Source organism: Uranotaenia lowii, unplaced genomic scaffold, assembly GCF_029784155.1.
Source record: "Uranotaenia lowii strain MFRU-FL unplaced genomic scaffold, ASM2978415v1 HiC_scaffold_231, whole genome shotgun sequence".
In the NCBI taxonomy this organism is placed as follows: domain Eukaryota; kingdom Metazoa; phylum Arthropoda; class Insecta; order Diptera; family Culicidae; genus Uranotaenia; species Uranotaenia lowii.
The window spans coordinates 15,665-43,497 of record NW_026598126.1 but is presented as its reverse complement, the minus strand read 5'-3'; the positions used below and the strand labels follow the sequence as shown (position 1 = coordinate 43,497).

Sequence of the window (27,833 nt, the reverse complement as noted above, 5' to 3'; positions counted from 1 at the left end):
GTTAGTCCCTAGAATTAATTTTCTAAATCAAAGCCGATATTGTCCAGGCAATTTGTTTAAGTAACACTCAATGACTTCCTGTTTCGCGAAGCTCGCAAAAATCATTGTTTTTAATGTCCCAATCCATTCAGGCCGGAAGCCGGGAGCCATTTCCGTAATCCGCTTTATGACACCACTCTAGATGAAAGAGTCCAAGGTTGAGCTGGAAGTGGGTAAGTGAAAAAAAGAAAAAAAGACGAGCAACAACAAAATGGTGCGAAACTTCCGCCCCCGTCGAGTTGCGGTGCTGGCTCAAAATGCCATTTTAAACCGCAACTGTCAATTAGAAAAATCGGAAAAACGCCCACGCCACCCTTCAGAGAGTAGGTTACTAGTGGACGCAGGCAGCTGATGGTTGTTGACCGAAAGAGCTAAAGCTTTTGGCATCTTTACTTGCTAGGAATATTATGAAATTGGCACCCGTCCTTTCCTGCTCGTTGATAGGGAAAACTGGTGAAGATTTAATAATTAATCAAAATATTTACTTTCTTCTCGAGGTGGATTCTGATGGGGTTGGATGGTTTTCTTGCAGAAAATCCTAGAAACTTGGCCGTGAAAGTAGCTTTTGAGTAATGCGAGGGAGCTAGCTAGTAGTTTCCTAGAATGACTTTGATCGATGCTAGTTTGGTTTATATTGCGTTGAGGTATGATGCTTTGCTTAGTTTACAACCAGAAGTATCCAGTCAAGTTTTTGAAACTAAAATTTAAAGCAATATTGGGTTTTCCATTTTGTTCAACAGCTTTTAAAATGAGTTAAGATAAAAAAAATTGAGTCATTTAATTCAAATGGAAATTTGGCAAAATTAATGATGACGTGATTTCTGCTTTGTGCCAAGAAAAAGGGTCGTCCATATCATCTGATCTTGCGATTTTGTTTATTTGTTTGTTTAGATTTAAGTCGTTTCACCATCTTATCTTTACTCCATTCGCAACTTTATACCATAATTGCAGTCGGCGGAGAGTTATTGAAAAACTTATCCGGTACAACTGTGTTCGATGTCTACTATTGGGTTCGAACTCGCGGGCATCCGCTCAGGAGGCAACTGACTGGCCACCTGAACTATATCACTATCGCCTTTTGTGATTTTGTGGTTAATGTGGTTAATGATTTACTGTATCTTCCCACAAATACTTTACAGGATGGTTAACTGATCGTTGAAATTGAATTATAAGTTCTAGGGCACCAAAAAGAAGTCATCCATCGCATATTAGTCCGCTAACTTATGATTAATGAATTAATGTGCAGCTGCCGCCCGTGGTTTAGAGGATAGCGTTCAAGTCTTCTAAGCCAATGGTTATGAGATCGATTCCTTGTCACGGCATACATAGTACACATTCTATGGCTTGGTAGTTTTAGCGTTTGTAAGATTCTAGCCATCATATCCTCGACAGATGTACGTTTAGTCGGATATACTAGAACCGATATACACCACTTAACGAGAAATTGGGAGACGCGAATAGCGCTATCTGGCGACAGAAATGGAAGTATTACACTGTGAATTTTTTCGGAGCTTTGATCAGAGATGCCAGGTGTCCTGATTTTTCAATTGACAATCGTAAAAAGTGTAGCGTAGCATATAAAAAAGGCGGAAGTAAAATGAGTACTTTTTGAAAAAATATCCATTATAAACAGCGCATATTCTTACAATTCTTAAAACGTTATATAAACCCTTAAAGCATCGGCAGCGGTAAGTGCTATCCCAGGTGTTAACCCGGGACACATACTATAGGTGCTTTTTTAGCTTTAACAGCTCATTTGCGCACCGGTAAGTGCTAAACTGGTTTCCATTTTTGCCACTGGTGACGCTCCGATAGGTGTTGTTGTTGTAATTTTTTCCTAGACACTTTAGCGCCAGTCATATCAGGAGCTGGTCGGTATTCTAATATGGCTCCTGGCTTGCTTTTTCAATACCAAGGAGAAAGTGTCAAAATTGAGTGTTATTATAGCTTTGACACCTGACCGCTGCTGATACTCTTAAACATCGTGATTGTATTATTACTATCGATTTAACGCAAAGTTTAAAAAATGGAAAAATGAAAAGGGAATGTTATTAGACTCAAAAACTTTGAGGTCAAGCATTCGTAATAAATGACTAATTTATTATGACTTCATAAATAACTTAAAATATATTGATTTACGACATTCGCGATAAAATCTGCCAGCATAGATTGTAGATTTATGCATTGCAAATTTCCGCCAGCACTTTACGAGTAAACAAACAAACTACGTATTCTTAATCAAACATTTGCGCTTTTTAGTTTCTTTAAATCGGAATCCAAAAAAAAAATTTCATCTTTGTCTTCATTTCGAGTTTTTAACAACGATCCGTTACCTAGAATATGTTATACAAAACGGCAAATCAAAATAAGTGGAAGCTTAATACAATTTTTAAAAGCTTAGGAAATTAAATATAGGTAAAGAAATAAAAAATGAAATTCAAAAATTCAAATTATAATTATTTTTTTCTAGTTATATTTAAAAAGTTTTTTTTTTTTTTGTGTTTTGGATTATCCATTGCTTTATAATAGTATCCACACATTTGTCTCAATTAATACAAAAAAAAAAATCAATTTGTGCCCTTTCAAAATGTTAATCTGGAGCTGTCAAAATGCTGATCAGGGAGGCCGTCCGAACATATTTTCATCACTTTTTTGTTTAGTTTAGGAACACATTAAAAAAAAATCCGCTCAAATAAGAAATGAATTCAATATTCGCACCAGGAGATTATTGGCATGTTATTGCTTGATAAAAGCTCGGTATACCCTTTGACCTAAGATCTAAATTTGATAAATTATCTAACAAACTTTATAGTTTGATAATGATAAACCAATTTGTTTGAAAATGTTCAAATATTAACAAAAAACATCTAGCACGAGACCCATCGCAGAGATTCGTTCTCTCTATAATTAGTTTTAATTTAGGATAGTATTAGTTTTTAGTAGTAAGTTTAAAATATTTTTTGACATTACAGGATGTTCTCCTACATAAAAATACTTGATTGCACTCAGCAAAATTAATGCAAATAAATAAATTATAGTGATTAATAAATTATAGGGCTCTGGACAGTTCATCATTGAACTGAACACCTAATTTAATGTAATAATGTAATATAAATGTAATGATGAATTGGTACAAATAAAGACATATTTAAAAAAAAAAAAAAAAAAAAAAATCTAGCACGAGACAATAACAATTCCATCTTTTAATAAAAATCGTTTACACATCCATTTTTGCCAAATTGAAAAACGACACCCGACATCTAGTAAAGAGAAAATAACGATATTTCTACGTAAATATTTTTTTCCTCAACTATTAGTTAGCACAATTTTTATAAACAGTTCAGCAGTTTTTTTCTATTCTGACCGATTGAATTTAAAATCTGTTTCTTAAAAAACGCTTTTTGCGCATCCAAATCTATGTATCATTTGAAACAATCAAATAAGGAAGGTAATTGAAAGTAATTACTCCGCTCCATATTTTGTCAGAAATATTTACAAGTATGAAATGAAGATATTTTCTTAGACCCCTTTTTGTTTGTTTGTTGATTCAATAAATTTTTATGGTGCAAGAATAGAAACAAACAATTCCATTTATTATAACTGGCATCCCTGATCAAGTAGAGTCGGAATACACGCTATTCACAAATTAGACGAATTTCTCGAATTAGTGCTTCCATTTTGTCCGCTAGAGGATGCTGATGGTGTCGCCTTCTCATTATATGAAGAAAATAAGTGTGGTGAATATTGGTTTCAATTATATTTGTTCTTACACAATCATCCAACTAATCAGCTGTTTGCTAGACCTACTAGCACTGCTACTAAGTTGGCTGATAATTCTGCTGATGCCCAACAAAAACTTCCATAAGTGGCGATGCAAAAATCGGCCATTAGTAAGAACTAGAATTTAATGAAAAGTAGAGTATATTTCTTATCGGGCAATGAGATATTAGCTGTTCGTTTGAACCCCGTAAATAATGATGTGATACCTGAAGTCAAAGTCTGTCTATTAGGCTCCGGCTTACTAGATCTGAAAAATATAAATCAAGTTTTTAAATCTTAATTTGATATTTTGAAGGAAAAAATAAGCATCAAGAACTCAGAATGTGTGATTATGGCCCCCTCTTACTAACCCAAAGTTAGGAAAAATTCTCCCGACACTTAAAAACTTTATAAGTAAAATGCTTTAAAACCATTTTTAAATAAAATAACTCAGAATAAGTTTATTCCAATTTTAAAATTAGATCTTCGTTCTTCAGAAAATACAGTGATGAACTCGTGGTTAAATACAGATTGCCCCATTATGTCTAGAAACGATTTAAAATGAACAGTATAAACGCAATAAAGGAGTAGAAAATTAATTCTTTTTACAGTGATTCAATACAAAATTACATTCCAGTCAATCGTAGACCAATGATCGAAACTTCGATCGAAGACTGCTCATTAGCTTCAGCACAGACTGATTAGCGATGATTTTGGCCATTTTTTTCCAGTCTTTTGCGAAGTTTTCGATAGAATCTGCAGGCTTCACATGTTTTCTCAGATAAGATTCAATCGGTTACCCAAGAGCCCAAAAAGTTTCAATCGGTCTCGCTTGAGGACAATTTTGCAGATTTTTCTCCTTTGGTACGATTGGATTTCTACCAAGCCATCGTGTTTTGACTAGTTTTGAGTAGTGAATTGATGCCAAAACAGTGCTGGGTGATTATTTGACCCAATTTTCCCGGGCTTCACGTTGAAAATTTTTAAACCAAATGCCCGGATTTTGCCAGGTTTTCAGACTAAATTGCCTAGATTTGCTTGGTATGATGGACGGTGCTACGAGGGGATCCCGTTTTTTGGCCACATCCCGAACTGCGGCAACCTTCTAACTGGCGTAAGCACGAATGACTTTTCGGTCCAAAGTTTTGTCCACCGTACCCGGTTTCCGGCCAGATTTATTCTGTCCTCTAAGTTGACTTGCTCTCCATACTTTTGAATCGTATTTCAGACCGTACCAATGTTTACTGCTTCCATTTTCGTCAACAGACTCAGGGAAATGTTGGGGATAGTATACCATTTGTGCACGATATTTTAGTGCTTTTCCGGGGAAATGCTTCCCATTTTTATGAAAATTATGAAAACTGGACCACACGATACACAGAGTTTTAAGCTGAACTGTGAGCAACAACACACAGCGTAAATGAAGTGTGTAAATGTCAATCAGAATGAGCAAGGTTATATCAAAATGGTGCTTAGAAATAATGGGACACCCTACTGTACGTAATAGTTTACCGGCTATTTAGGACCTCTAAGCTTGAGATAAGCAATTTTAAAGAAAACCCATAAGCATTGAAGAAATAAAGATCATTGGATTTAGATATACCTAAGGCAATTCAGTTGAACTGTAAAATTAGAAATCCACATCAGAGCAATGAATGTACAATGAATTTATAATCCAGATTTTTAAATAAAAGCCTCTGAATTTGGAATTAAATATTTTCTTTTAAAACGTTTATGCAAAATTCATTATTTAATTATTTTAAAATTAGATGTGAGAAACTTTATTAAATATATCAAATCAAAAACGAAATTGAGGATTCAATATTTAGGGCAAAGAACATAAGAGTTTTGAAAACCTAAGATCTTCAATCAAGCTATCTACTTGTTCCTCGTTTTAAGTTTGAATCAAACAAGATTAAAATTTTAAATTCTTGACATCTGCTTTCGGATTTGTTAATTTGAATTCAGTACTGAAATATTTGTTTAGGATTTTGGGAAGTTATATATCGAATAGGACTGAAGGTTCAAGAAATGGATTCAGAATTTTATCATGGTTGAGTTAAAAGTGCACCTTTTTCTATTTTCTTCATTAGGTTTTTCAATTATTTATTCAAATTAAATTAAAAAAAAAAATTTATTTCGTGTTTGTTATTTAGAAACCATAATACGAACATAATTGTTGAAGTTTAGAAAAAAACCTCTTTACGAAATATTTATTCTGATAGTTCCGTATTTTCAAATAAAGATACAATGCAAAGGTAGAATTCAAGACACAATATTTTCCATCTAAAACAATTTTAATCAATGTCATTTGTTTAGTTGGATGAAGCGATCAGACTTATAGAAACACAATCAAGAATTTAGAAACATTTTATGCATAATTTTGATCCTTTTTTCTTTGTTTGACTTGAACAGTAGATTTTTTCACAGCTTTTCAAATAAAAGTTTGTGTGTTAATACAACTGAACTCAAATTTTTTTTAAATTTTTTTTAAGTCTGAAGAATAATGAAATTTCAATTTGCTTAGTAAGTTTTTAAATTTCCAGAACAAAAAAGGAAGGCCTTCGCGTTATTGTTTGGGATAGGATAAAACACATTGTGTTCAGAATATTTAGGATTAAAACTTTGTTTTAACATCTTAATAGCATACAGTCGAATCTGGTTAAGCGTTAACTCGATAAGCGAGAAACCTCTATAAGTAACCTATTTGTAGCACCTTTTAAAGTGAGAATTGCGAGAATTATATTCCTGGTTAGACTAAGGAAATTAGAGAAAATCCCATTTTCGTACATAAGTGATGGTACCAAAAAGACGTTGTTTCGCCAAAAATACTAAAACCGACGTTAAGAGTATAGTTACCGTAAAAATATTCATAAATAGTTCCAACATCGAATTGAAGTATCTTTCTTATAAGTAAATCAGTGAATTTTTATCAATTGTCAGCCCTCTGAATCCCAATTTTCTTCTCGCTTAAAAATTCATAGAAATTTAGTTTTATTATTCAAATAATTTTTGCTCTTCGAAATACTTTATGGATAAGAAATTTGTATTGACAATTAAAAAAAAATGCATAACTGCTTTCCCCTCGCTTGACTTGTAGTTTTTATACACTACAACCAATTTAGCCTAAACTTTGAAAAAAAAATAACTTACTCGGAGCTATATTTTCTTATAATTTTGGAAAAATAGTACCACTTAGAATTGAGATATTTAAACAAAATCATTTTTTTCAATTGTCGTTGTTTCCCAATCCAGCATTTAGACAGGGTTTATGTTTCATCTTTTCAACCTAATTGATGAGTTTTGTCTCAAAAAATCAATCCAGAAGTGTTACAACTTTTAGACTTAACAACTGTCAAACATTGTTTCAGACCGAAAACACATGGACCAAAGATTTCTGAGGCTACCAAATTGAAATGTTTTTCTAAAAAATATTCTCTTAGCTGAACCATTGACCCCGACAAAAAGTTTTCATTGGAATGGATTGTAAAATTAGGATATTTTGAAGTATTTGGCTCGAAATAAAGTAAGTAAAAATAAATAACTGTCTTTGGTTTCATGCCGCTTTTAGTAAACCCCGTCTTGAGGTGGGGTAGTACACTAGAGGGATAATAGTTAGTCTGGTTAGTCAATCAAATTTTTCAACGAGTTGCATTTGAAATATTAGTCGTATTTGAAACATATCTACCCATAACAATCCATTGATCAACCAACAAGAAGTATATTTCAAAAATTGACCGCATGTGGAAGACCATGCTTATGTCAGAAAACTTCTGATCTTGAAGGTCGTGGACAGTGCATTTCCAAATAAACAAAAACAGTGTCGAAAAGTAGCACTTTTTGATACTGTTTTCAGTGTTGTTATTTGACTTTTCAGCCCTGCATTGTACGTAACTATTCAACTCGGCAAGTCTTGTAGGATACATTTACGAGTCATTTTGACAAAAATATTCTTTTTTGTTCTCACCCTTAATTTTTTTTGCATAAATGACTATTTTAATTATACCAGCTTTGATGTATAGAAAGTTTAGAATAGATGAATCATAAATAATAAAAAATCGCAAAAGCTGAGCATGAGTAAAGGAGATACAACGTTTCTTTTTATTATTTTCTATATATTTTCAAACTGTGCAGACCTTATTTAAAAAAAGTTTTGGAACGCAAGGATTGAAAGGGACAGTTAAGAAAAAATATTTAAAAATAAATAATGAAGCAAAGACAAAAAATAATTGGAGTTTTGTCAACCAAATGCATGTCGAATGACAATTTTTTTTATGATTGCCAGAACTAATTTTTAGTTTTATTGAATGTCTATTCAAACTTGCTAGCTTTTATCAGCACTTGCACATCTTCCCTACTATGACATCTGTCATTTCGTACCAGTTCAATTTTTTTTACCAAATTCTATAACAAACAGGTAAGTACTGAATAATACACTCCCGTTGAACGTTTGAGAGTTATCAACGAGTCCTAACGAAAAATTGACAATTTAACTAAAACGAGTCATATAATTCTTCTCCTCGTTATATTCCTTTCGATACATTTTAAAACTTGAATGATACGGGTACGTAATGACAACAAGTCAAAGTTAGAATGTAGGTAGGAATTTTAGTGATTTTATGCTTTATTTGACGTTACTGCACATGTCATATGAACAAAGTTTGCTCAATCTACCCATTGTCGAATCAGTGGTTTCTTGATTTCAAAGTTTGCGCCAAGTTTTCCTTTCATTTCTCTAGTTTGAGCTAATATTTTTGAATTTTAATTAGATTTTTTTTGTAGAAAAAACAACTGGTAAATATAGAATCTTTCCTATGCATCTCGCGCTTAAATCGTACCTATACATTAGGAATTCCCTAGCATTTTCTGCGCAGAGCAAGTAGCATCTAGGGCTCAACCGTTTATCCTCCTCGATTGGCGAAGCGAGGACCTAGAACGGAATTATCAGGTATCGTTATCTTTAGCTTACTTAACCACAACTTAACCGTGAGTACTGAAATTTACACTACTTATGCGCTAGAATGGCTAGAATTTGGCCTCCTCCTCCTGGTAGGTTTCCGGGGAGCCCTTGAGCAATGGCTAGAAGCCGGAAGTGGCCATCATGATACCGTTGCCGTTCTCCCGATCCCAGCACGGTTGGAACATGGAGGTGCTCCGGGCGATGCCAGCGGCCGGCGCTCTAGGAAGCGTTTCCCGGGCTGGGTAGTACACTATTGGGCCTGGGGAGGGAGCCCGGGTGCTCCGGATCGTGGTCCGAGTCGTGCGTATACTACCGAGGGTGCTGTTGCTGATCTTGGTGGTGCTGCTGCGGGTCGTTCCGACTCGCTGGAATCGGCCTGAATTGCGATTGCTACCGTCGCCATTGGAAAAGGAACTATCCTCATGGAGGAAACCGTCGGGAGATTCGCGCCCTAGACGCGACTTACAAAATAACAGAAGAAAAATCCGTTTGAACTTTTCCCCGAAGATGACGTAGATGATGAAATTGACGGACGAGTTGATGGTCACTAGGAGGTTGGACGTTTTGACTAGATAATCGTTGATGTCATCGTAGACGGCTTCCATGATGTTGGTCACCATGGCCGGAAGGTTGCACATTAGGAACACGATCACCACGCAGATCAGCATGGTTGCGAGACCGATTTCACGCTTTTCGGAGCGAGAGAGTCGTTGCCGTTCGCGGTTGGCTTTCCGTACTTGGCGGTAGATCATGATGTTGAAGAAAGAAATGGCGCTGAAGGGCAGCAGATATATGAATACGGTGTACATCCAGTGGACGTAGACCTTGATGTACAGCGAGTGAGTGCGGAGTGAAGATGCGCTCACACAGTACGCGCCGGCATAGTCCGGATGATCTATGGGTGATACCGTAACTTCCCAGAACCGGGGCATGTTGTATAGGAGAGAGAATATGAGTATCACTATCACATATATCCGAGCTCGGCCATAGGTGCAGAGAGCTCGTGCTCGCAGCGGATGACAAACGGCTACGTACCGTTCGAGAGTTACCGTTAGCGTTAGATAGACACTAGCAGTTTGAGCTGTCATGGCCAGTGGAAAGACGACCGGCGATATCACCGGATGAATGACGTAGTAGTAGTAGAACAGATATCCCGTGTAAGGGTAGATAGCTGGTAGGCCGAAAAGCAGCATCGAGGTCAAGATCACGATGGTATCACAACGAGCTAGTCCTATCAGCAAATAGTTGATGCTTGAACGCATCTGAGGCCTTGATAGGATGACCATCGACAGAATGTTTCCGAGTATCCCTAGCAAGGCTATGATGTTCATCACGACCCCGCCGATCCAAAACTCGAACACCGTCGTATCGTAATCCCACTCCAGCGCATAGTAGCAGATCTGCACGCTCTCATTGTAAATTGTGTCATTGCTAAAGTTTCCCGCCGAATACTGCGACTCGTAGGGCTGCTTCTCGATGACTATACCAAACTCGTAATCACTATTTGTCGCATTCATTGTATACATACTCTAGCTATCCTAAGTTATTCAGTTTCCTAGCACTCTCTCGAAACTGTTATTTCTCGCATCGGAGCCAAACAGAAAAAAAAACGCAACTCTCATTCAAACACCCTATTCCTATGCACCCTAGTGACCTAGCGAAGCTCTTCCTAAAATCGATACTCTTAAAGCGAACAAGCGTCTTTTAGTTTCCTGTGCTGGTTTATGTTTGCGTGTAGATATATGTTCCTGTACTCGAGCAAAGCGACGAGTAAATAGTACACCAGAACTCTTTATAATCTCTTGGGTAAATCTTGCAATGCAAAGTCATCTATCTTGCACCGGGCTCTCGGATGCTTATTTGCTTCCCACCCACGTACTCTTCCTGGAGGCAACGGCAGCTTAGCGACCCAAGTTCAAGCAGCAGCAGCCGCTTCGAGGGCAACAGGCAAAAAAATGGCGGAAGTTGGACACGTTGCTAACGCCACGCTCCGGCGGATCATTGCTGGTGCCGGTCCAGTTTATCGGTATCATCATCATCACCAGCATCAGCATCAACATTGGCAGAGGCGTTGACGTGAGGGATGCTGCTGCAGGAAGTTTCGGAAATGGCATCTTGGTGCACGACGGACTAGCACAGCGCGGCACATTCGATGATGGCGATGGCGATGTTTGTGCACATTCACACAGTCTGTGGGAGAACAGAACAGAAAGGAGGAAAAAAAGAATTATTAGCAATGTGCCAGCTTTCTTCCCGAGCGACCAACGACGGGACGTGATCTTATTTAATTAGCGAATTTAACCACCCCGCTAAAATATTTGCTAAAGTATTTATCAGTCTTTTAACTGACCATTCACTCCCACTATCAGGAACGAACTCTAGTTTCATGGGATACCAGTAGTTTTGTTAATAAACTAAGGATGGGGTTCACAAGGATGGAGATACATTAAAGATTAGAGATTATGTTATTTTAGATAATTACCTCATTCTACCATCTATAGATAAGAGTTTTAAAACTTTATCAACTAAGATAATTCTGCCTAGCTCATCAGCCAAAAAGTGTCTTGAACAATTTTCTTAAGCTAATTTAAATATATACACAATAGAATAAACCCATCACGGTGGAATTCTCTGGAAGGAAAATAACCAATTTTGCGAAACTTTCAACCCGCTACCCACCTAATGTTAAACGGCAAACTTTGGTTCGTTTGTTTAGTTGCATCGACTAGCGCAGCGAAACCAAGCGTGTAATTAAAACGGTTCGAAGGGGTGACCGGTAAAAACGTAGTTGTGAAATTTGTAAAATTTTAAACTTGTTTGTCCTTTTTGTCATGATAATTTATGAAAAATTGAAAAATAAAGGGCGCCCGAGCTTAATAGGATTTTGGATGAAGATGCTTTTGAACTGTATTAACTTATTAATAGCGATCATTTTAATAACGACCTGAAAAATGCCCCAAAAATATACTATTTTTGAAATTCTAATTTCTTACAGAAATGTGGAGTACACAGAAAAAAATATGGACAATTACGTGTCATTGAAAATGGTTACCTTCAAAATAATTCAACCTGTAATTTCGAAATCACGTAATTTTCAATTGATTGGTTGAAAAATAAATGATAAATCATTTGATATTACAGCAAATGTCCTGTAACAAAAAGGAGCAGGACATGTACTGTAGCTTTACAGGTGGAAGCATTATTTTTAAGTGAGAACATTATTTACAGGCTGGTTTGAATTTTAGGACTGTAAAATTCGAGTGATTGTGGAGTGTTTGTGAATGCAGTTTACATTACTTTCCGTTAGCATCTTTTCGCAGACACCAGATCGCGTGGATTCCAGTAATAAGCGGCCAACTTTTTAGACTGCAGGTTTATTTTTTTTTCTTCGAAGAAGAAAAGAAGGTTATACTTGGTAAGTTCTTTTAAATTAAATCGCTCAATAAAAAATCAATATCATGACTTTACGTAAACATCGGAAGCATTTTGCGTACAATATTTCTCAGATTTCTGATGCTTTAAGCAATCTGATTTGATTTTGAACCTGTAAGAATTTTTATTTCATAATTTCAGATTTCAGGCCAATTTAAGACCAATCCACTATACAAAGAGGAACTGATGGTAGAGACGAGGATTGGCAAAACTGCTCTCTTTTTGAATGCATGGGGATGGATTCCGATGGCCTAATTGATAAAGCTCGGTGAGTACAATTTTATTATGGGTGTTTTTGTTGATTGAGGGTACATTTTGAGTAAGTGACCTAGCACACAAAATTTTCGAGGCCGAAATTTAGCAAAATTTTGCTCAAATTTGACCAGCTGAAAAGTTAGCAATGAAATTAGCAAATTTTTTAAACTAAAATTTTAGCAAAAAGTGTCCTAGACTGAATGGTTACTAATGTTTTAGTAAATTAAAATCATTGTTTGCTAAAAAAGTAGCAACAAAAAATTCTCCCAATAATTACTAGAAATTTCATAAATTTTAAATCTGTTTTTCTTTGGGTTGTGATATCCATTTTAATTAATAAGATTTTTTTAGATGTTGTTTTAAATTTATTCTTCGCCGTTTTACGTCGCACCATTCTTCATCGTGTCCGAATTGGAGATTCAGGTTTAAGGCGCCGACCGAATAATAAAATAAGATATGGTCAGCATATTCATTGCGATTCATTGACCCGCTTTCAATGTTCGGATTCGATGATGATTCTGAAAAAAAATTTAACATTTGTTTATATGTGTAATTACAAATATTATATATATATATATATTTTTTTTGTAATTTCTAATCAGTTGCATCAATACTTAAAAGTGCTTAAAATTCAAACCTAAAGCAGATTATAATCACATTTTTGATTTAAAATTAAGTTAGGACTTTTCATATAAAATTTTGTGTCGGATTTTGAGATTCTAGAAACAGATCTCATTTAGATTAAGACATCAATTTCATTAATCAGATTACAGGTGAAGATTTCAGTTTCAGATGTGAAATTAGAGATCCGGATTACAATGCTGATATTTTTTATGTTTTATTTCAAAATGAAGAAATCGTGTTCAAGATTAATTTTCTGAATTTAGGATTCCCGTGAAAACTCCAGAATTATGTTCATTACACACGATATAAATTGCATAAAAAAAAACAATTGCAAGAGTATGTCACCTTAGCAGAAAAACGCAATTTTGCGAATATCAAATTACTTGATATGAGTTCCACAAAAATGGTGACATAAATGGTTTCATAACAAGTTCCACAAAAATGTTGTCATAAATTTAAACTTTATATCTTTTTTTTATGTTAGAAATTATTTTACCTGTGATCGCTGTCCAGTATTAGAACCTTGATGCGAATTGAGAATTCATCTTCACTTTCTTCCTCCTCCTGTTCAAAAGGTTTTTTTTTTAATTTGAAGGCCAGTTCTCTTTACTGGGTGCTGTTTATTACAGGTTCCCTAATGGCGTTCTGAAAAACGAAATGATTATAGAGAAATTTGAATAAGTTGGTACTGAACTAAAAACTTACGCCATTCTTGATTGCAAGTTGAGGTTTGCCCCAACTGTCATCATCACCAAAGGAGCAGCACTCTAGCATGGGCACCAGTTCCGGTTGTAATCAGCGCTTTTTCGGCACTGAGTTTCCTGGCGAGTCGTAAAGTCTTCTTCACCTGTGGTGTGCCATCGGACAATTTTCTTCTCCGTTAGCTGAAATAAAAAAATATTTTAAGTTAAATATAATTGTTGTTAAGTTGAAATTACACTTACCGATCGAATTCTGCAGAATATTCTTCTCTATGAATTGATTTGACTTCCGTGAGCAGCAGCAACGATGCCGGATCAATCGAACACCCCAAATCTCCGAGCGGGGAATTCCGAAACGGTTCAACTATTTTGTATAAAGAGTTGATGGGTCGCACCATTACAGAGATGTTATGAGCTCTTCCTCGGGCGTACATCCCAACATTATCTTTGGCCGGAACACCCAATGTCATCCACACCGGAAGAATACTCAGTGGTACCCGCACCTGTTTAGGTGGATTTCGGAGCAGCCTGGGATGAACGCCCCGGGAACATAAAACAGAAACACAATACATTAATCGGGTTGCACCGATCAGCAAAGCTGACATTGTTGGTTGGCGGTTCTGCGCGGAACAGGTTGATCAATGACTGATTTACACTTTACTCATAAACACGAAATCAAAACACTTTTTTCCTGCTTAATTCGAAATGGCGCACGCTCATTTTTTTTCAACCATTAATGACTTTTGTTGAACCATGAAAGTAACAGCTCATTTTTGCTAAGTGGAACCTCGAAAGTTTTGTGTGTGGTCAAATTTAAGCAAAATTTTGCTAAATTCCTCAGAAAATTTTTGTGAGTCTTAGAATAAAGCTTCTACTACAGATTGCATTTCTTTTCCAGATTTTGCTGATAAAATATAACAACCAACTCAAGGAAAACAAACCGGATCAGTTACAGCTAGACCTGAGCCGGATGAGTCCGTGTGAGATTTGGATTGAATCGAGCAATCGGATAAAGACGCAGAAGATCGACGACAGTAGCGGCACCGATGGGGATGATCCGATTGGCGACGACGACGATGAGGTCGTTTCGGCTGATTCTCCGGGGGTTTTCCCCGGATTTTCGCAACTTTGTGTCGCAGAAAACGCACCGAACAATCTATGTCCATCGTGCCCTTTACGGCTAAGTTTAAAAAAAGCCATTAAAACATGGTTCGAAAATTATTCTTTTATGTATTGTTATTGTAATTAATAAATAATGTACATTATACACGTGTATACGAATACAATTTGTTTTATTCAATTATGGTATTTCACTCTATTATAATGAATCAAAACAATAAAATTAAGTGCAGATTATTTTACTGGTCGCTGAAATTACAGGTCGCTTGTAATTACAGTTTGCTTGCAATTACAGGTCGCCTGCAATTACAGTCCTGTAATTTTAAACTTGCCTGTGAATTGCATGTCCTCGACCTGTAAAATTACGGTAAATGTCCTGCTCCTTTTTGTTACAGGACATTTACTGTAATTTTACAGAAAATAATTTTTTCTGTGCACAGAAAAAAATAATGAATATTACGTGTCATTGAAAATAGTTGCCTTCAAAACAAACAACCTGTAATTTAAAAAAAACACGTAACTTTCAGTTGGTTAGTTTAAACGTCAATAAAAATCATTTAATGTTACAGCAAATGTCCTGTAACAAAAAGGAGTAGGACATGCACTGTAGTTTTACAGGTCGAACCAAAATTACTTGTCGTCGAATTACGTATCTTCCAATAATTTTCAATTATTCGTTAGGAAAAGTGTGCCTGGCATCCCAGTTTTGTGCATAAACGTCAAAATGAGAGCGCGTACCGTTTTATTTTGTTTTGATTTCGTGCCGGAGCAAATCCAGAAGTTGCTCCACAAACAACAAAATAACACCGTCGGGCGATCGGTTAGGTGCTTTATCGTTTTCGCAGATTCGGGAAACAACAATGTTGTCAATTTGGCGACCATCAGCTGCAATGGCAAAACAGTGTTATGCAGTTACAAGGATTCCACGGATCTCGAAGCGAAAGGTGCAAAAATCATCCGGATCGTGCTGTTTAGGAACACATGCAGCACAGTTCGGACGGCCGCTGTCCGGGCAAAGCAGATAATCATGTCCGCAATTATGCCGTAAGTAATATTAAAAAAAAATTGCCACCAGCCAGAAACTAACATCCGTTTTTTGTTCATTCGCCGCAGTTTTCACAAGCACCGGGGATCTGTTAAATATCATCGCCAGTCGGAAAACATTTTAAGCTGTCGGTTCCGAAAAGCTTCGCAAAAGTTGTACGGAAACCAGAATTTTCCGCCAGCAGAGTGGAGCAGTAACATATTTTCATCCAGAAGACGTAGCATTCCAGGTGAGTGAGGAAACGTTTTTTTATTTACCAGCTGCAAACAATCAGATTTCGTTGTGCATGGATTTAATTAATTTTTGCTGATTGAAATTGATAGTATTTGAAAGAAAATAACTTATCATCAACAATAAGCTGTTTTTTTTCTTCTTAAAAACAACTAAGACCTGATTAGAAATCTAATGTTTTCCTTTTTTTACAGCAAATAAGAGCGAAGTATAACATCATCCAGCTCAAGGGTTTGCCCGAATGATTCTTCTCCAAACATCCACATCCAAACCAAGATGACCTTTGGACTAAGTTTTGACCCTCAATTCCACAAGTAGCCGTTTGCGGGTTTCCAACTGGCAGAAAAAGTAATCCAAAATTCGGTTTGCCGACTAAAACGAAACGCAGAATAGTGCTTGTGGATTGTGTTTTGCCAATGCCGGAAGTGTAGTGAAAGTTGTATTTTTTTTTATCTGCCTTAAAATGAATTGAAGAAAATAAAAATGATAATTCAAAAACTGTTTATATGAACGTTTTATTATTTTTGAAAATCCAATTGGAATATATACAAAAAAATGAACCGAATTTACCGGCCTGTAATTTTGAAGAAGCCATTTATTGATATGCTTACTGTAAAATAAAGGACCTGTAATTTTTTTTTCGACCTGTAAAATTACGGCAAATGTCCTGCTCCTTTTTGTTACAGGATATTTGCTGTAATTTTACAGCAAAAATTTTTTTCTGTGCACCCTGAATGCCCAAGAAAAGACTCTCTTATCAGACCTTAACCCTTTAATGCATGACTTTTTTTTAAATGAGGATAGCAGTTATTTATTCAGTGAAATAATACCATTTTAACTCGAATAACAAAACTGAACAGGTTTGAAGTCATTATTTTGAGTATAATGAAAATTATAGCCCTTTAAAATTGAAAAATAATTTTTAAAATCTTATATATAAAAATGGAGGCGTTTTCTTTGTAACACCATCACGTATGAATGGTCGGTCGGAATGAAGTGAAATTTTGAATCCGAGGTTTTTTCGGATCAGAGATGGTTTGTATAATAGTTTCAAGAATCCCACTTTTTATGGAAGGGTGTTCCAATACAAATTCAACTTTAAATTGGACACAAGCCGTACAATTTCGTTACGGTTTTCATAAGAATCGATTCGCGAGCACGATGAAGTTAAGGAAGTGTAGATGAAATTAAACATTTATTACGATTTATGCATTAGATGGTAAAACGAAGTTTACCGGGTCAGCTAGTTCTTAAAAAATTTTTTAATACAATTTTGCAAATTTCTTCCAAACCAAAATGGAGAATAGAGTGTATAAACCAGGAAGAAATGCAATATCTTTCCTCTAATACAAAAAAAAATCTATGAAAAAATACTTTCCTTTAGTAAATATCTCCGGAAATTTGATTGGACGTAGTTTCAGATGCCGCACGACCTTACCAAGGGAGTCCAAAATTCTATAGAAATCGCATTTCTTGGTTCATGCCTGAAATATTGCACATCGCGTAACTTTTGATCTCATCAATAGAACTTTTTGAAAACTTCAGACAGGCTAGCTTTACATTTCAACAATCACTCTGCAAAATTTCAAGAAAAAATGTAGCGTACTTTCAGAGATATTGCAATTTGAATGCGAAAAGTCCAAAAAGTCCGATTTTCGTAGATTTACTGTATCTCAGGCCACACAAACTCCAGAAAGCTCAAATTTTGTGATACAATAGTGTGATAGTTGATCTATCTAACGCAAACAATTTGATCAAAAAATATCATCAGAGCAAAAAGTTATGGAAGTTCAAAGTCGAAGTGACAGTGCGCGTGCTTCCAATTTTTATACAATTACTAGCAGACCCAGTAAACTTCGTCTTACCATGTTAAACTTGGCGTCCACTTTCCATTTTTCCTAGTTTACTTTACATTTCCCCTTTTTCCTATACTCGAATCGTCCCTCTTAATTCTATCAAAATTAACCGAAGAATTTTAAATCAACGGGTCTTTTAAAATCCAATTTTTGTTATTTGTTCCATAACTAACTGAATGTTGATAATATGTATGTTTCATTTGCTGTATTCCATTTAGTAGATTTATTCCGTTTTATTCGAGTTCACATTAAGGTTTAAACCGAAATAAAAAGTTTCTCATTTATTGGAATATATTGCTTATGAATCTTTTTTAAATAGAATTTTGAATATCAGGACAATTTTTGAAGTATTTACCGAATATTTTGCCTGACGCAGCGCTTCCAGCTCCCAATTAGCCTTGGATGGTGTATTTTTTAGAGCTGAAGAAATGAAACACATAAGAAAAGATTCTTTACTAACCATTTTCAAACAGCTTTTTATTCGCCATCCTCATGCTTCAAAGTAGTTTGAATTAAAATCCATTTTTTCACCAAAATCATTTCCAAAAAGTTTCGCCTGATACTTAAGTTATAGAATTTACACATTTCAATTTAAAATGTTCCCAAACAGCACTTGTCATGGCATTAATTTTGTATACTGCAAGGTCCTTTTCTTGTTCAAGCAAAAAATGCAAATTAATTCCTTGAACATTTACCCAATGAATCAAAGAAGCGATTGGTTTTGAAAAGAGGAAAACATATGTTTAAATATATTCACCCATTATTCTAAAGATGTTGATTGAAGCATTGGGTTTTCTGATTTCAAAAGTTCCTGAACATTGTTGGTGGTAATCTGTAATTATGTAATATTATCAAGATTTAATAACATATCATTGAAATTTGTAATTTGTAATTTGTAATTTATTAACTTCAACGTAGCCTATCAGTTACAATGAACTAGTAATTCAGGTTAAGGAAAAAACTTTTGGAATGTTAATAAAATATTGGTAAGTTTCTCTCTAGTTGGTACGGTGCAGTACGCAATTTTTTTAAAATTTAATAGATCGAAAAGAATTAATCTGTTCAGGCTTTGATGGTTTCATGAGTTCATTTCAAACACACATAGGTCTTTTATCAGATGCGTCAGTGAAAAGACTTAAAATGAATTTAATACTTGTTTTTGTTTGTCTGTTTTATCAACTTTCATTGATATGTCCTTAGTTTTCTCCGGAATAAATTAATGCTTGGTACTTCAATTTCACTGAATGTTGTTCAACCAAAAGACCTTGATTTACAAAGACCTTTATAATAAGTTTGAATACCCGCTTCAGATTCAATACTCGGGATATCCTTTCTGGCGTGTAAACGGTTTTTTGATGAATGATGGAAAAAAAGAATTGAGTTTGTTTAATCAGATTTTTTTGGGCCCAACAATTTTTGGATGAAGAAATAATGTATACATTTTTTGTAAAAGTTTAAAGTTTGCACTTGCTCTAGTCTACTTTCTTAATTGAAAATTCTTCCGAAAAATGCATATCCTCACTTTTTGTTATTGAAAAGTAGATTATTTTATTGATAACTTCAACTTACGTTTGCAAAAATTCAAAAAGTTCATACGACCTCTAAAAACTTCACTCCTATCTTATCTTTTTTAAAGAAGAGACTCTTGTCTAGTTAATGTGTCTGGCGTTCTAGGCGTATTGGATTATACGAAATTGAATGTAAAGCTTCCCAATTTCTTATTTTCAAACGTCCGCAAAGTGTCATTATTTAATATTTATCATTACCAAATTCATATTTTTGGACAACAATTTACTTCTTAAATTAAAACGAATTAAAAATGGTTTTTATATTTGAAATCGTTTATATGGTTTTAATTCGATCGATAAAATATATATCCGTGTCACATCTAGGCGTCATTTATAACCATGTGCTGTGTACAAATAAGCAAGGAAAAAAACCCATCTAGGTTGCTCGCGTCCCCACGTGCAAAAGAAATATAGGTTGAGAAACTGGCGCCAAATTTTTAAATTTTTCCAGTGATCAATGAACAGTATGCTTTGGTTACTAATAGTAACTTACTATTATCTTGCAACGACGTTTGCTAGCGACGCCTCGCCCATGAAGACGAAAAACAATTCCCTCAAAGAAAAGAAAATTTCTAAAAATGGATGCCTGACTTTTCAATTTCAGATTTTGGCAAAACAAAATTTATTTGTTTTATTCAATCGGCAAAATGTCAATCTGAGTCACATCTAGGCGTCTTTTATAACCATGTGCTGTAGAAGTGATCTAGAAATCAAGAAGAAAAAAATCACATCAAGGCTTCATATCGCCACCCCTTGCATTGAAAATATGCTTGGTTGAGAAATACGCGCCAAAATATTCTTACTGATCAGTATGTTATGCCATGGTTACAATCCTCTCGCGACGTTGGCTCACGACGCCTCGACCATGGAGGCGAAAAACAAACCGCCCAAAGGAAAGAAAATCTCGAGAAAATGGATGCCATGACTTTAATTTGATTCAAATAACTACAAATTTAATTGTTACGGACAATTGAGGCGCTTTTTGGTTTATTTTATTCGATATAAACCGATTCGCATGGCTACAGAATATTCTAAAAATAATTTCATTCGAATTGTTTTGGCCATTTCGGAGGAGTAGTACTACAAACACCGTTACAAGAGAATTTTATATAATAGATGATAGGTACTGTATATGAGCTATGGCTGTTTTTCTCTCAATTCCCCAACATTATTTAAAAAAAGCTTGTTCGGACTTGAAAATTTTGTACCAAATGGTACATGTCTTGTGTGTTTTTTTTCCAAGGAATTCAACGAAGCCTACTCGAGTCACCGCACGCATTGTAAACAGGAGTTATGGTTGTTTTACCCGCAATTCCCTTACAATTTTTGAAATAGTTTAGAAAAATCATGTTCGGACATGAAAATTTTTGACCAATTTTTTTCCGAGAAATCGAATGAAGGCTTTTTTAGCTACCGCAGGCTATTGAATAAATTTTCAAGTCCGATCAAAATATCTGAAATAATGTCGGGGACTTATAATCAAAGGTTTGAAGAACCTCTTAGCTGAATGAAACTATGATTTCAAAGTAGTCGAAGATTCCTTTGAATTCAGCTACAGTATTTGAAAGACCCAAATACTAGTATTTCACTAGCTACTTTCTAGTTATGGCTTGGGGAATTGAGGGCAAAATAAATTGGTTTTTTTTCCTGGATTGTTTACAAAAATAGAGGAATTAGGGGTTTAAAAGGCACTTTAACTTCGTTCGTAAGCTTGTGCGGCGTCTGAAACTACGTCTAATCGATTTTCCGAAGATTTTCAATACAGGAAAGTTTTTTTCATAGATTTGTTTCGTGTAGGAGGGAAGATATTGAATTTCTTCGATGTTTATACACTTTTTCCCCATTGTGCAATCCATGTTAATTGGGTGCAGGAAGGTGTTTGTGATTGTGTGAGATTAAAAAACTTGTTAGAATTTGCAAATCTGAAGAAATCACCGCGATCATTTCTTTCTTAGCTATTGGAAGTTTAAAATCACTTGCCCTCCTCGTATTGTAACTGTGAATATCGTTTCCAAACTGTAGATCATGAGCCAAATATGAAGGTAACAATCCAATTTTCATTTTATGGACAAACATTAGGCTATTATAAGCATTTCGTTGTTTCACAGACAACCATTTAAGCATGTCAAGTATAAGATATATGCCTAGTGCATGTACTAGTTGCAACGTGTCACTACTTTCATAATTTTATTTTGGATTTTCTGCAATCGCTTCATTTCTGGTGAATATTATTAAAAATCTAGTAAAAATCTAGTAAAAAATTGAGTTTAAGTCTAAAAAAATCTGAGAAATTGAAAATTGACAAAAAAGTTCGAAAAACAGCTACTTTTAAAAATTCGTCAAAAATGCTATGTTTCATATTTTGACAATCTAAAAATGCAAAAATGTGTCAAAATACGTCACCTTTCCAAACTTCTTTTAAAAATATATCTTGTGTGACTTTAACAACTTTGACGGTTCATTAATTGAAAAGTACGGGTTGTACACCACTTTTTCACATTTTATGTGGTCATGATCTTGGAAAATTTCGAAAATAAAATATAATAGAATATCTTTTTTGAACACAAAACCGAATTCTTTTTGAGCATTCCGTAGCTGATCTATAGCCTTTTTCCGAAGCATGTTTTTTTCCGGAATTTCGTAATATCGGAAAATGGAAGTGTTGTAGCTGAATATTATTTGAGAAACATATTTCAGATACATCACGAGGTTTCCAAAACTAAACATTTTGTATAAATTGGTTGAGAAGCAAGAGAGATGCTTTGGTTTTGGTCATTATTGTCAAATTGACATTCCAGGGACTGTGACGGGTAAAAATTTCTGGGATGGATGAGGGCTAGTCGATACCACTTCACTGATGTGATCAGACCCTCAACAGGTTCATGTTCTTTTTGGCTGAAAATTTAAAATGTTTTTTTTTATGTTTGGGGATCGACTGATTTTTGTGTTTTTTCTGGGAAATTCCGGCTTGCAGTCTATTTTAGAGCAAAAACGATTTTTGTTTTATGTATCCAACGATTCAATCCGTTTTGGATCTTCTTCAGGGACTAAAAATTGTATTTTTCAATTAATTTTTGGCCGATTACAAATTATTTGTTGTGAGATGTTTACCTAAAAAGTGTCGTTTTCTTGTTTTTGTCGACTCGGCTGGTCTTGAAAAGCTGTCTATTTATCTGTTTTTTTAAATTTTCCGAATTAATTCGTGTTTTATGACAATAAGGTGTAGTGATTGACTTACTGTGTTAGATGTTTCTCGGATAAAATCCGGTTGTCCGGTTTTGGGATAAACTTTCCTCAGCATCGAAACTTTGGCACAGTTTTCACTTTTCACCTTTTGTTTTTGTTGTTTCTAGATGTCAGCTTGTTCTGTGTTGTGTGTAGGGTGGTGTTTTTTATTTGTGTTTTGGGTTTTCGTTAATTGATTGTATAGTTTTGAAAATATTGGCATATGTAGGATGAATGTTTTCTGAATCTTTTTTAATGTTTATAGTGTAAGGTGTGGTTTTAATGTGGCAACTTTCCAGCATTCGTAGTTTTCCTTGGTTGTCTCCCCTGTCGATGATTCGGACTCCATCAATGTCGAACAGGTGGTTCATAGCTATCTCGAGGTCCAGGAGTGCAGTTTGTTGTCGGAGTTTAGCTATGGGGTAGTCTTGTTTTGTGTATCCTAGGTCCCACAGGCGTTTAAGTTCGTTGGTTTGGCATCGGTGTTTACGCTAGTTTTACGCTAGTGAGACCTATATAGCATGCCTTGCAAGTTTCGTCATCCTCTTCTTGGTGTTCTTCACTTCCGTTGCTGGTGTTGTTTTTCCAGGTGCCGTTGCATTTTATTTTGTAGATGACGTTGGTGTATTCATCGTATGGCGTTTTGTCTTTAACAATATACGATCCAATTGTCTTCATTTGTTTGTTTGCAACTCTAGTATATTTGTAATCAGAGTGCAATGTTTTTATTATTTGTGTTGAAAGATTTTCAATGTTGGTCAGAGAACGGTAGATACATTTTTCTGTATTTCCGTTTCATTCATAGCTGTTTCTGGTATCGTTTTTTCAGTTTCTGATATCGTTTTCTCATTCGTTTTATTAATGATTCGATTGATTGATGAGAGACATAGGGTAGTCATTCAAGCTAAGTTGTTTTCGGATGACGTTCTTGGCTTGGATGATTCCTGAGTGTGAAGAAAATTGCGTAACTCTTTTAGCAAAGTTCACAGCTACATTAATCTTCTGGTGAAGCGGGTGAAACGAGTGGAAATTTAAAAACCGCCCCGATGCTATTGGTTTCATATACCAATCGGTTGTTATTTTTTAATTTTCGTTTCTAAATAGCATCATATCCAGGAAAGGCATTCGACCGTCTGTTTCTGTTTCTACTGTAAATTGTAAGTTTTTGTGTTGAGCATTCAAAGTTTCATTGACAGATTTGATATCGTTTTTCGGTAGAAGCAGAAATAGGTCCCGGATTTTATCCGAGAAACATCTAACACAGTAAGTCAATCACTACACCTTATTGTCATAAAACACGAATTAATTCGGAAAATTAAAAAAAACAGATAAATAGACAGCTTTACAAGACCAGCCGAGTCGACAAAAACAAGAAAACGACACTTTTTAGGTAAACATCTCACAACAAATAATTTGTAATCGGCCAAAAATTAATTGAAAAATACAATTTTTAGTCCCTGAAGAAGATCCAAAACGGATTGAAACGTTGGATACATAAAACAAAAACCGTTTTTGCTCTTAAAAAGACTGCAAGCCGGAATTTCCCAGAGAAAATTTAAAGTGGAGATAAAAACTTTGAAAACTTAGTGTACCAAAAGCTGCAAATCATGGGGAAAACGAAGCACCTTCTGAAGCATAAAGAGCATTCTGAAAAATATAAACTTACGAGTTGTATAGTAGCTTACGAAAAGTTCACCTAAATACACTGTGCACGCACATATATACATAATTCAAGATCCTATTGACACATACACATAATATTTACTCACAAAAACACAATTTTCTGCTTGTGGTGTATAACGTAACTCACCAAAGCAACTTTCGAGGCATTTTGTTACCATTTCTAACGAAATGACAAGCTCTTCGAGATAAATTAGCTGCTAGGCTACGCTTCGAGTAGATATACGATGAATATAGAATAGTTTTTCCAACAATATTTTGCCTATAGTCAAACCGATTAATTCTCGACCAAATATAAATATTAGATTTTCAATTATAAATATAATGTGTTTCTCTGATGGTTTTGTGCATTTAACTATAAATATAATAGATTCAACTATACCAATATGACTGATTTTTCGTATTCAACTATAGATATAGTACATTCAACTATATCATTTGATCGATTTCATGCATTCAATTTTAAGTATTATAAATTAAGCGCTGATGTGGTCTAGTGGATAGGCTGGCGCGAGTCTGGTAACCCAGGCGTACTGGGTTCGATTTCCGGTATCGGCAAGAAAAACTTTTGGGTTCGAATCCCATAAGTTGCCGACAGGTAAGATGCGTTTCATTGTATGAATAATCATATATTTCAGAGGGAATGCATCTGGGGTTAATCTGAAGAGACTATTACAAGCGGAGTGGATTGCCAACCATTGTAGGTTTCTGAAGGTTGGATGCCTTCCCTCGACGAAACATCGGCCGTGGCAGCCTGAGAAGCAATTCGAAGGCCGAGCCACACAGACGACAGACATAGGCTGGACCTTGCTATCGATGGGGGAACCATACATACATACATATATACTTACATACAATTTTAAGTATTATAAATTCAACTATATTTTTAATGACTGGTTTTGTGCAATCTACTATAAATATTTTAAACTCAACTAAGGTGATTTGCCAATCGGTGCACAACTAAGCGCAAGATTTTGGTTTTCATGATGTACTAGCTGACCCGGTAAACTTCGTTTTACCCGTTACCTAATAAATCGTTGGAAAATGTTTACAGTTCTATAACTTTTCGTGCTCGTGAATCTGTTTTCATAAAAATCGTCTTCAAATTGTTCGAGTTTTGTCCCGTTTCTAGTTGATTTTATTTAGGAGCTCCCCTTCCATAAAAAGTGAGATTCTTGCAACTATTATACAAACCATCTCTGACCCGAAAAACTCTCGGATACCAAATTTCACTTCATTACGACCGACCATTCATACGTGATGTTGTTACAAAGAAAATGCCTCCATTTTTATATATAAGATTTTATTCATTTCAACAGAATTCACTCGATTTTTTTTGGCGATTGCACTCATAGAGGATTGGTCAACAAGATCGTAAAGTTTATGTGTTCGAAAAAAGTTACATAACAATTTACAAAATCATTTTTAAATAGCTTGTCTGTGGCTTATATAGTTGCAGAGGCAAATCTTATGTCGTGCCTAATGATGTCCGATTTTCTTTATCCAATGGTTGCACATTTTAAAAACCTTCTAAAGACTCAGCCACCATGTAGTCAAAGAGGCTGATATTTGATACGGAAGCTTATTATGAGAACTTTCAGTTCAAATGAAATCCAATTTAAAGACGGCCCCTTTTGACGAGGTCTATCATATAAACCGTTCAAGGTTCAATGGCAAAATTCGGAGCCAAAATCGAAAAAACACGAAGCAGCCGGTTTGAGAGTCTGGAATAGTATTTATCACTCGTGAACTTTCCTCAGAAACTCAAATCTGCCTTTGAATTTAACCAGAGCCATCAAAGTGAAGTGTAATTTAACCATATTTGCACAGTATTGAGCTTTTTTTTATGTGTCCTACCAACATAAAATTTTGTGTCATTGAAATTTCATAGATTTAACGGAATGGTATTTAAATTTTTTTAAAGTGCCAATTTGCAGGTGAAAGGATAAAAGGAGCTTAGCCGCCGACTGTGGCCTAGAGGATAGCGTTTCAGTCTTCTAAGCCAGAGTTCATGAGATCGAGTCTCGGTCACGACATACATAGTACTCTTTCTGTGGGCTGGCGGTGTTAGCATTAGTAAGATGCTACACCCAAAATTCAGCCTCTGTGCCAATGGCGTGTAGTCAATTACATAGCATCATTGGTACAAGAAGATAACGCGACCGGTGCTGATTCGATTTGCTCCCACCGGCATTAACCTCCCAAGTCAACCGAATTGCGTATGTCTGAAAGAAACAAAATAAAAACGATTTCACGTCCCTCCCTATCGCATCATAAGACGAAGAAGGATGGAAACAAATACCGGCCAACACCAGGCAGCCAGCGAACCGAGCACTGTGCGTGTGAATGTAGCAAAAGCAACAACAAAAACATCCTTCTAATTCAATCCCTTCAATCCACCGGCAAACAACCACGGCCAAGCTTTGCGTGTGTATGCAGTAAAAGCAACAAAAAAAACATTGCTTCAATTCAATCCATGGGCAAACAACCACGGCTAAGCTGTGCGTATGTAGCAAAAGCAACAACAAAAACATTGCTTCAAGCTGCCCGGCTTTGGCAGCTGTGTATATGTAGCGTGTGTATGTAATAGCAGGCAGTAAGCAAAGCACAGTTCTCATTCAATGGGTTTCCCTTTGCCTTCACTCCCGTTCCCTTTCCCGTTACCATCGCAAGACAAAGGACTACCTTGAAAGGCGGCCAAACGCCGGGAAGCCGTCGTTGTGCGATTTTTTTGTGATTGTTCGGTGGCAGAAAGCCTATGACAAATATCCCTCGTCCTTCATGAAGCTCAAATAGCACACTTGTTAGGATGTCGGACTTGCAAGACGATATAATTGGTGATTTGAATTCGACTCTCCCTACGGGCGCTGTAGTTTATATTTTTTTTTTCTTGTTTCTGGGATGAATTATCCAATAGGAAGGAAATCCCATAGAATGTTTTTCTTGTTTTGCTTGAATGTAGTGGTCATGCATCATTTTGGTTGGGAGCCGAGTCCTTATGCCAGTTACGGTTTTTCAAACATATCATCTTCGGCACAGTGCACATTTCAGCGCATTATCGGCACAGAGATTTGCTAAATAGGCATTGGATATTTGCAACCTCTTCTATGGGTGTAGCTATTATATCCTTGAAAGATGTACGCTTTAGTCTTAAGTAGAATTTAGATCTCTTCAAACAAACATGAAGTTTCACTGAGATCCTATATGTGTGTGTTCGTTTTAAAAAAGGACGCGATCTGTTTTGCCCCCCTTTACCCCTATGAAGAAAATGTGATTTTATAAAATATTTGCACACAAAGTTTCAGATTGTTCGTCTTATTCATTGAATATAGCTTTCAA

The 27,833-nt window shown here is 35.6% G+C and overlaps 1 protein-coding gene and 1 long non-coding RNA gene across 2 annotated transcripts; one reads left to right on the top strand and one right to left on the bottom strand.

The window, feature by feature from the left end:
* Positions 1-8,753: 8,753 nt before the first annotated feature.
* Positions 8,754-10,617, bottom strand: LOC129759654 (FMRFamide receptor-like). The gene has a single exon (XM_055757164.1). It carries the CDS (start codon positions 10,282-10,284, stop codon positions 8,878-8,880), a length of 1,407 nt encoding a protein of 468 aa, XP_055613139.1. The 5' UTR covers positions 10,285-10,617; the 3' UTR covers positions 8,754-8,877.
* A 5,068-nt stretch (positions 10,618-15,685) lies between these two features.
* On the top strand, positions 15,686-16,670 carry LOC129759653 (uncharacterized). The gene is made up of 3 exons (XR_008740208.1): positions 15,686-15,933; positions 16,003-16,163; positions 16,360-16,670. It is a non-coding gene; the product is annotated as an uncharacterized LOC129759653 (long non-coding RNA).
* The last annotated feature ends 11,163 nt before the right edge of the window (positions 16,671-27,833 follow it).

Coding starts and splice junctions, on each gene's coding strand:
- LOC129759654 (XM_055757164.1), bottom strand. CDS start 10,284: ATGTATACAATGAATGCGACAAATAGTGATTACGAGTTTGGTATAGTC.